At 29.3% G+C, this 11,373-nt stretch overlaps 1 protein-coding gene across 1 annotated transcript; it reads left to right on the forward strand.

Moving 5' to 3' along the window:
- Nucleotides 1-398: 398 nt before the first annotated feature.
- On the forward strand, nt 399-5,796 carry LOC120071846 (receptor protein kinase-like protein ZAR1). The gene is made up of 2 exons (XM_039024239.2): nt 399-2,003; nt 4,927-5,796. The coding sequence occupies exons 1-2, from the start codon at nt 692-694 to the stop codon at nt 5,565-5,567; spliced, it is 1,953 nt and encodes a 650-aa protein (XP_038880167.2). The 5' UTR covers nt 399-691; the 3' UTR covers nt 5,568-5,796.
- Nucleotides 5,797-11,373: the final 5,577 nt, after the last annotated feature.

Below are 11,373 nucleotides of genomic sequence, written 5' to 3' on the forward strand. Positions count from 1 at the left end.
AAATTATGTTTAATTAAAAATTGTATTAATTTTTTATTTTATGAATTAGATAATTAATTAACATAACAATAAATTAATTAATATTAACTGAGTAACTATTTACTTTTAGTTTTTGTATACAAATCGAATTGAACTCAAATATTTAACTTTCAACATTAATTATCCTCAACATCCAAATATAGACATTAATTATATATTTAAAATCTAGATATTCAAATTCCAGATATTCTATACCCATAAAACACTATCTACATCTAAACGGTCGGTGTTTAAATGAAATTGATTTTTGTTTTTTTGTTTTTTTTGAAAAATACTTTTTTCCATAAAAGCTCAAGAATTAAGAAAAATACAGATATACATTTCTCCAAACATGGTAAAAAAATATATATACAAATAAGATGAGGCATTTTGAATTTGACGAGCCACGGAGAGAAATGAATGACAATAAACAACCCTTTTTTATTTTCACTTTATTGGGAGTAGTGGGTTCTACACTTCTTCTTCTTCTTCTTCTTCTAAGCCTTCACTCACTACCCATCCAATTTTCAAAACCCCATTCATTCCTCAAGAATCTCTCCCTCTTCCAAATTCAAATTCCCTCTTCTCTAACTAACTCTTCTGCAACTCTCAAGCTCCTCAACAATGGCGGATTCCAAACCCCTCATCTAATCCCCAATCTCCAACCCCCAAAATGCCCCCATTGCCCTCCTTCCTTCTCACCTTCTTCTTCTACTTCTTCCTTTCTTCCACTTCCTCTCTCAACTCCGATGGCCTCTCCCTCCTCGCCCTCAAGGCCGCCATTGAATCCGACCCATCTCACATTCTCGAGTCCTGGTCCGAGTTCGATTCCACCCCATGTCACTGGCCCGGAATCGTCTGCACTCGCGACCGAGTCACTCAGCGCTCTCTCCCCAACAAAGGCCTCACCGGCTACATCCCTTCCGAACTCGGCCTCCTCGATTCCCTCCGCCGCCTCACTCTCGCCTTCAACAATTTCTCTAAACCCATTCCTTCCCATCTCTACAACGCTACAAGTCTCGTCGTTCTAGACCTTTCCCACAACTCCCTATCTGGGTCGCTTTCCGATCAAATCGGCGATCTCAAGAAGCTTCGGCATCTCGATTTATCCTCAAATTCCCTCAATGGTTCTCTCCCTAATCGCCTCACTGACCTAACCGAACTCGTCGGAACTCTCAATTTGTCCTACAATCGATTCTCCGGCGAGGTTCCGCCTTCCTTCGGTAACCTCCCGCTGATCGTGAATCTCGACGTCCGTCACAACAATCTCACCGGAAAAATCCCTCAAGTGGGTTCGCTGTTGAATCAAGGCCCGACGGCGTTCTCCGACAACCCGAGTCTATGTGGGTTTCCGTTACAAATGCCATGTCCGGAAGCGCATAACCCGAACGTCTTTCCTGAGAATCCGCAGAATCCCAAGTCACTGAACGCGAACTTCCCGGGCTACGGCGGCCGGAGAGAGAGTAGTGGCGGCGGCGTGGCTGGGTCGGCGGCAGTGGCAGTGGTGTCGTCGATATTCGCAGTGGTGGGGGCGGTGTCGCTGACGGTGTGGTGGTTCCGGAGGAAGGCGGTAGTGGGGAGGCCAGAGGAGGGCAAAACGGGAAAGGGGAGTCCGGAAGGGGAAAGTTGTGGGGAAATGGAAGGGCAAGATGGTAAATTCGTGGTGATGGATGAAGGGATGAATTTGGAATTAGAGGATTTGTTGAGGGCATCAGCTTACGTGGTGGGGAAGAGTAGGAGTGGGATAGTGTATAAGGTAGTGGCGGGGCGGGGATCTAGTGCGGGCGCGAGTACTGTAGCTGTAAGGAGACTTAATGACGGTGATGCCACGTTGACGTTGAAGGATTTTGAGAATGAGATCGAGGCCGTTGGTAGGGTTCATCATCCCAACATCGTACGGTTGAGAGCTTATTACTATGCAACTGATGAGAAATTGCTCGTCACTGATTTCATCAAGAATGGAAGCTTGCACACTGCCCTACATGGTAAATTTACTCTAAATTTTTACTTCCTTTTTTGCTTTAATTATACGTTTGGTTAATCAACTTTCCCTCAATCACGAGTTTAGTTACAATATGTTGGTTTAATTTTTAAAAAATTGCATCTTTTAAAAATGGTAAATTTGGTCCCGTTTTAAAAATTATACTTTAGCTCCTAGGATGTGAGAAAATCATATAAATAGCATCAGTGGTTTGATAAAATTCTAATAAGTAATCCCTACCATAGGATTATTTATCAAATGTCACTGATAAAATTCTAATAAGTAATCCCTACCATAGGATTATTCATGAGACTTTTATCAAATGACATGGACTAAATTCTAATTTTCTCTATAATAGGGATGAAATTTGTAATTTAACCTAAAAATATCATAGGAATTATTGAAATAATCGTTTTTTTAAAACTTGTGGACATATTTGACTTAAATTTATGTTTTATTTTGGAAAAATTGCAAAAACCATCCTTAAAATATGATGATAATTGTAATTTTATCCTTAAACTTTCAATAACAATTGGGCCTCTAAACTTCTAAAAGTGTTAAAAGTGGGCTCTCAAACATATAATAATTGTAAAAATTGAACCCACAAAAAATAAAAATTGAATAACTTATACACTTATTACAATTTATACAATAATTCTAAGGGTCCAATTTCAACATTTGGATAAGGTTGAGGGTTCACCTTTTAAATTTGAAAGTTTAAGGGTATAATTACAAGCAACTACCATCATATTTTAGAGGTGGTTTTTGTAATTTGTATTTTTTTTTTTTTTTTTTTTTTTTTTTTTTTTTTGCTTTTTAAATCATCCTCTAATATGATTCAAGTAATGATGGTAAACTATATATAAGGATGCTATATTTTCTTCAAACAATATTGAGTTTTGATTTTTGTTCTTAAATTATATATTTCTATTTAACTAGTTTTATGGTAGTTTTGAAATAATAAGAAATTTGAAGGGTATGTTTGAAACTTTGAAAAGCCAAAGGGTTAATAATGGATTTCGGTTTTAGTTTGAGGTGAAATTTTTTATTTACCTAATACAAATCTAATAATATTTAAGGATTTATACCAGAGGTAGTTCTCATTAATTGACCCATTGGTCAAAGTGATAACATTACTTTTAAAAGTTAAACTAGATTCTTAGAATATTAAATATTTTAGACAGTTTCTAGCTGATAAATGTTACACTGTTAGACAATTGTTCCATGTGATTGGAATGGATGATCCAACCTCTGACACAAATCATTAAAAAAAAGAAAGAAAGTGAATTAACTTATCTAGTTTGGACTATATTTTAACTTTGTATTACATAAAAATTTGTACAATGAAGTTTAAAAAAGAGTCGTATAATAATGACACTAATGAAAATCATTATGGTTTGGTCTAGTGGTGAAAATGACACATAGTCTCAATAAATGACTAAAAAGTCAATGGTTCAAATCAAGATGGTCATCTAACTAAGAATTAATTTTCTACGAAACGACCTGGATCAGATATTTATGGATATAAAACTCAAGAAAAGGTTAGAAAATAAAACTCCTTTCTCATCATTGAAAAAGTGGTGGACCATGCTTTATATCTAGGAAATTGAATTATATTGTGGAATCAGTTTAACTACATAAAAGGTTGACTACATACTTACAAAAGAAAAGCATGGCTAAGAGATGAAGCTCTCCAAGTGTTGTGTAATTTTTTTTTTATAAGCTTTAATAATATAGGACAAATAGCACAAGTTATCTTTGCACATAGTTCTGTTGCATAATAACCCTGCATTATTCTTGCTTTTGGGATTATCCACCTTTTGGTCTTAAGAAATTATAATAATTACATATCACTATTGGGAAATTTTTCATGACCACTTGTATAATTTTGGTTAAATTACAATTTGAATATTTGAAGTTTAATGTTTATGTCTAATAGATTTTATAACTTCAATTTTGTGTTTAATCGATTTATGAATTTTAAAAAATATAAAAAAAATTAAATAAATCTTTGAATTTTCAATTTTGTGTTTAATAATTGAATGACATATTTGATTTTTTTTTAAAGTTAACAAATTTATTTAAACATATAATTGAATATTGGGTCTAACAAGATATTAAACATTCAATTATATATCTAAAAGTTTGTAAATGGTAAAAAATATGGAGTAGGTTAAAAATGTATGTGACAAATTTAAAAATTAAAAGATACATAAAAATCGAGAATTTGAAAATTTTATTAGAAACTTGAATTGAATGAGTTGTAATTTGTTTACTTTGGTTGGTTGTGAAATAAGTTGGAATTTTAAATTTCTGGGCGTCTTTGCTCCCTCACGGAATGGCACTATTCCCTATAGTTAAATGCTTATAATTATTTGTCTTTTATTGGAATTTTATCTTCCCACTATTTTGAACCCTGCACTGCAGCACTTTGAATTTTCTGTGGCCCTCTTTGTTCACTTCCCTATGTGAAATCTCATTAATGACAGACCTAAACTAATAGGATAGACCACATATGTAGGTGGAATCTGACGTTGAAAGTTGATGGACTAAAACTAAACAATAAATAAATAGTGGACTAAATTTAAAGATTATGGACTAGAATTGAATAAAATTTAAAGTATAAGTACTAGAATGTTATTTAACTTAAAAGTTGATTTATTTTAGAAAGCATTGTTCATGGTTTGTGATGCAGTAACCATTTGCACTCACATTTACTCTCTGTTTTCATCTCTTGTGACACTGTTTTGGACTTTTACTTTGCATATTTTGTTCTTGTGCAGAATGTGAAAAGTTCTTGAGATCTATCCTTTTGTTTATGATATCATTTAGGGTTTCTAATCTAATGTAAGAATGTCAGTGTAACTTATCGACTCGTTTTTCTTTTTTCCGGTAGCAATGATGATCTCTGGTGACGTTTATTGCAGGAAATCCCTCTAGTTCTTGGTCACCTCTGCCATGGTCTGCAAGGTTAAAAATTGCCCAAGGAGCTGCAAGGGGTTTGGCATACATTCATGAATTTGGTGGTCGTAAATATGTACATGGAAACATAAAATCAACGAAGATCCTTCTCGACGAAGATTTCGAGCCTTATATTTCAGGTTTTGGACTCGGTCGACTCGGCCAAGGAGCACCTAAGTTCACTGCAACCTCCTCTAAGAAGTTGAGCTCAAACCAGAATATAATAAGCTCAATCATGGGGCCAAGCATTTCAACTCCCTTGGCAATGTACATGGCACCCGAGGTTTGGGAGTTTGGAGGGAAGTACACACAGAAATGCGACGTTTATTCGTTTGGCATCGTGCTTCTGGAACTTCTGAGTGGTAGATTGGCGGATGCAGGATCGGAAAATGAGGGGAAGGGGTTGGAGTGTTTCGTTAGAAAGGCATTTCAAGAAGAGCGGCCCTTGACCGAGGTTATAGACCCTGCACTTGTGCCTGAGATTTATGCGAAGAAACAAGTACTTTCGACATTTCACATTGCGTTGAATTGCACAGAGCTTGATCCTGAGCTGCGCCCGAGAATGAGAACGGTATCGGAGAGTCTCGATCGAATCAAATCTCAGTGAAGGGAGGGAAGTGAAGAGAAGAGGAGAAGAGAAGAGAAGAGGTTTGTGTGTTGTGTTGTAACATTTGTTTTCAGATAGTGTAGGTAGGTGAGATGTGTGATGAATCTTTTGTATGTAGAGCTCTAGTCTAGGCTAATTTATGTCAATTATTTCATTGGGCTCTTTCTTCTTTCACCACAACTGTCCAAGAGTTTTGCCATTATGGATGAAAACAAACCAACATTTCAAACATTGTGTTGGTGGGCACTCATAGTCATATCAAAGGACAGGGGTGTTCAAAAAATCCAACGACCCGAAAAATTCGATCAACTCAACTCAGTCTATACGATTTGGATTGGGTTATCAATTCATGTGTTGGTTTGGGTTCAAATAAATGAAAATTTTATGGGTTGGATTGGTTCATGGATTCACAAAAAATAATCCAAGTCAACCCGAGTCAACCCGAACTCATTATTAATAATAAAAGGTATGTTTTTTTCACTTCCAATACAATTATATATACTTATATTTATTTTATTTTCACTTAATTACATGATTTTTTTAGATTATTTATTATTCACCAACGATTTAAAATAGTTTTTTTTAACACTAGAAATAAATGTTTCGTAATATATTTAAAATTAATTTGCTAATCTTATTTCGATAAGTGAAGATAATTAACCAAATTCTTTTACATTTTAACATGTTGCTTATTTTTAAAACAACATTTTAAATAACCCGAGTAACTCAAACCAACTCAACTCAAAATTTTCAGGGTTAGGTTGGTTCATTATTTAATAAGGACTGTTTGGGAATTTACAACTTGAACAATTAGGTTAGATCTAAAAAGTACTTCAATCCAACCCAATCCAATCTACCAACACCCTATCAAAGGATGATTGGAGGAAAGAAATATAGTATAGGATTAAAAAAAGGGGAAAAAAAACTATTTGATTCCTATGTTTTGGATTAATTTTCGTTTGGCTCCTAAATTTCAAAATGTTACACATTTAATTCTTTAGTTTTGAGTTTTGTTACAATCTAGTCTTCATATTTTAAAATGTTACAATTTTACTCTTGGAATTTAAGTATTATTTCAATTTGTTTTTTAAGTTTCAAGATTTATACTTTAACCTTTATTTTTTTTATTAAATACTTACTTTTTGTCCTTAATGTTAATGTCTATTAATTAATTTAAAAGGATTCGAATTATAATTAATTAAGTTTCATTATTTTTCATCAAAATTAAAAATGAAAATAAAATTTTACTTCATAATTATTTTAAATTAGTTAATATATATTAACGTAGTGAAATAAAATGTAAATTTCAAAGGTAAAGTCGTAACATTTTGAAACTTAAGAACCAAATGAATATTAAACTCGACGAAAATTTTATTTTATTCATTTAAAATATAGTTTTGGCATGTTGGATAATTTAAAGGATTTTATTTATTTTATTCCACCTTATATTTATCTTAATTATTGGCTTTCATATTAGACCGTTGGTTAATGGGGAGAATAAGTCTCTTTTCCTCTCCCATTTTTATGAAAACTTTTACAATTACGTGGGAGTGATTAGAGCTTTCTGCGCGCTTTAATTGTCCTCTTTCTTCAGATAGATATACAGAAATACAGACATACAGAAATTAGGGTTTACAAAAACTATTGATTCAAAAAGGTCTTTTGTGAGCCACGAGTCCAAATAAATTCGTAAGATTGTTTAGCTGCACACAAACTTTTTTTGAATTGTGTTGTATCCTTGAAGTGGAGTGTCGAAATACTTAGTGCAAATTGGGGCACATCTTCTCTAAAAAGGACGTTCAATACCGACTACCGTGTTTCAATCCAAAATCACAGTCTTTCTCAAACCCTTAATTTTTTTTATTAAATTTTAGTTGTTAATTTATTTGTCTTTAGAATTCCCATGCATCTTGCTTCACTGCTTTATTATTTTATTTTCCAACCATTCAAAATTTATACTTAATTATTTAGAAAAAAAAATTGAAACCTTTTATTTCAGTCCATGCAACTTTAATAATCTAAGGTACTAGAAACTTTGACAAAAGAAAAGGTGATAGGATTCCTTTTCATGTTGCTGATTTTTTTCATGTCTATTATGTCGGGCGCTTGCTTGTTTTAATTTTGGAGAAGATAGATTTTTGTTATATGAGTTAGGTTTCGTTTGGGATTGCAGTAGTTTTATAAATAATTGTTGGCAGATTTGCTTTTAGAAAAATCAACTATGTAAAAAAGTAAAATAGTGTTTGGTAAATTTCAGCTTAAACTTGAAAAGGTAAGTTAGTGTTTGGTAAATAAATACAAAAACGTCTTATTTTAGATATAATAACTAAAATAGACTAATGATAAAATTTTTAATTTTTTTTTGTAATCTAAAGTTTTAAATAATTATTTAGTAGGATAAATTTTGTTAGTTATAGACTAATTTTTAAATATTAAAGAAAATAGCTTTATTTGTTTTTAAAAAAATCAATATGGTATACTTTTTTAATGATGCATTTAATTCATGAAAAATAAAAAAATAGATTTGATTAGGTAAAAAATAGATAAATATATAAAATAAATATTCTTTTTGAAGTATGAATTGAAAACTAAATATTATTAAAATTCTACTTGATTTTAGGAGGATTGCTATTTTTAAAGTAAACATAAAATTAACACAATTTTAAAAGTGATTTTAACGGATTTAAATTTATCAAATACTATTTTTTCCAAATGGCTTTCTGACCCACCTAACACCGCCAAAAGTAGGTTTCTATTTGGTTATTAAATTTAGAAAATTAATAGTTTAATCTCTAATCCCTTAAATGTAGTAATGATTTGGCAGTTAATTTTGATTAGGCTTAGTTTGAGATATTGTATTATTTAGAATCATTATTGGTAGCTATGCTTTTAGAAATGTATGTTGTGAGGAAAAATAGTGTTTGGTAAATTTTAATTTTAAATTAGAAAAATTAGTTGCGATGTTTAGTAAATTAATATTAAGTTTGAGTAATTTAGGTCCGTTTAGTAACCATTTTGTTTTTTGTTTTTGTTTTTGAAAATTAACCCTATTAACACTATTTCTACCTCAAAATTTCTTTCTTTGTTATCTACTTTTTATCATTAGTTTAAAAAACCAAGTCAGCTTTTGAGAACTAAAAGAAGTAACTTTCAAAAAGTTGTTTTGTTTTTGGAATTTAGCTAAGAATTAAACCATTCTATTTAAGAATGATATAAATCAATTAAAGAAATGTAGATGAAATAAGTTTAATTTAAAAATAAATAAATAAATAAAAACCAAATGGTTACCAAATTGGGTCTTAGTTATGTGAACTAAAATAGATTATCATTTCAACTATTTTTTAAATTATATTCATATTTAATTTATAATTCATTATAATTTATTTATTTGAAAATATATATGAGTTGAATAGTATCTAATTTTTTTATATAAAAGTTTTTAGAAATAATTGTTACAAGAAATCGACCCTATTAAAATTTAGAAGGGATGTGAGAAAATAAATTCATATGAAATGATAAATTTAAGACTTATAAAAATAAGATACCAAATCAAAAAATTGTATCTAATAATTTTTTAACGTTTGAACAAATTTAAAAGTGATTCTGATTAGATTAATAAATAATTTGTTTTACATAACAATATAGATGGTTAATTTGTTAAACATTTTCATATATTCGCATTTTCTAATCGCCAAAGAAATCCCAAAAAGGCCTAAATTTGTCAACATGATTTCAAATGGTCGACGAGAAAGAGAAAAAATGGATGTTGTTGATGCGAAGTGAGGTCGTTTTGATCTATTAAATCCCACTATCATTTAAATGAAAATAATAATAATAATAATAATAATAATAATAATAAGTTTATACTAGTCGAATTAGGTTGTATAACTTAGAACATTTCTAGATCGCATATATTATTTTATAGGTATGAATATCAAAAGAAAAGGTATTTTTTTAGTCTTTAAATTTTAGGTTTAGTTTCTATTTATTCCTTATATTTCAAAATGTTACGCAATTAATTCTTAAATTTTGAGTTTGGTTTCAATTTAGTTTTTAAGTTACAAAATGGTAAGTACAATCTTACCTTTGACATTTGAGTTTTACTTCAATTTAGTCTAGATATTGCAAGATTTGCATTTTTAAACTTGATTTCTCACTAAATAATCATTTTTCGTTTTTATAGTTAATTTATGTTAATAAATTAAAAATAGTTAAAATAATTATAATTAATTAAGTTTCACTATTTTTATCATTTATAAAATTAAATTTAAAACTTTACTTCGTAATTTTTTTTAATTAATTGATTGAAATTAAAGTCAATGATTGAAAATGGGTATTTAATGAAAAAATAAGGTTAAAAATGTAAAATCTTGAAACTCAAGGACCAAATTGAAACAAAACTCAAATATTAAGAGTAAATTTGTAATATTTTGAAATTTAGGGACTAAATGTGTAACATCTTAAAACATATAAACCAAATAGAAACTAGAGCCAAAACATAAGGACCAAAAAAGTATTATTCACAATATTAAATATATGAGATTTAAATATCTGAGTTTAAAATGTTTAGAATAATTAATGTCAAAGTTTAGATATACAAGGTAATTAATATATACGTTCCATTTATAGATTCTGTATATAGAAATCAAAATCATAAATGTAAGAAAAATATTAATGTAGTCATAAATTAAATTTAACATTATTTAATATATGGTCACATTAACTAATTATTTAATCACTTATTTATACTAAACATTAATTAAACTTAATTAAAATTTTATTACTACAAAATTTAGATTAATGTAAATTAATTAGGATGTTACTAATTAATAGTAAAATTTTATATTAGATAACTAAGATAACATTTGTAAATGTATTCGTTGAAATTTATTACGAATATATTATAAGAATTTTCCTATATTGGGGCCTTTTTAAATATAAAAAATATTTGAAAGTACAAAGTAGTTTTGTAACTTTTTGTTATAAAGTGTAAATATTTTTGAAATTTTTCTATTTATAAGAATTTTTCTATATTTAATAATTAATTAAAATTAATAGTAATGATTAATTGATATTCCTTTATTAATTAATTATGCTATCATTTTTCCGTTATAATAATCTCACATGTATCGGAGAATATTAGAAAAACCACATAAGATGAGTTCTAGAGCTTCTTAGATAAAATTATTGAGTTTTAAAAAATGAAATTATGTGAAACAAATAAAAATATTAAGGTTTTTGTCCGAAGTTCTATGACTAAATATGTGAAACCAATCGTTCCTTAAAGTCTTAAACTAATAATTATGTAGTTTTTTTTTTCAAATATATGAAAATTAACAACTTATTTATAAATATAGAAGAATGTCACTGTCTACCACATATAATGTCACTGTCTACCACATATTTTACTATATTTAAAAATATTTTCAATAATTTAACTATTTAAAACAATTATCTAAAGTGAATATTTTTTCCACTTTAATACGATTTGAAACAAAATATTTTTTATTTCGAGTTATATTGTTAAAGGAAGTGATATATTCATGGATTCAGCCACCAATTGTTGTTTAATTTCATAATATTCAAACAGGATTGAAACATCAAAATGGGTAATGTTTCATTTATAAATTTTGGACATGTATGAATTGGCTTAGAAAAAATAATGATTTTCAAAAATTCATTTTTCATTTAAACACTTTTGAAAAGTGTTTAAAATAAAAAAAAATACTCAGGTTTTTGGTAACTTTTTGTTTTTATATATAAATTTGTTTGGTTGCTGCATATACAAAAAGTATTTTTTATTAAT

Source organism: Benincasa hispida, chromosome 2, assembly GCF_027475165.1.
Source record: "Benincasa hispida cultivar pf3 chromosome 2, pf3_genome.v1.1, whole genome shotgun sequence".
NCBI lineage: Eukaryota > Viridiplantae > Streptophyta > Magnoliopsida > Cucurbitales > Cucurbitaceae > Benincasa > Benincasa hispida.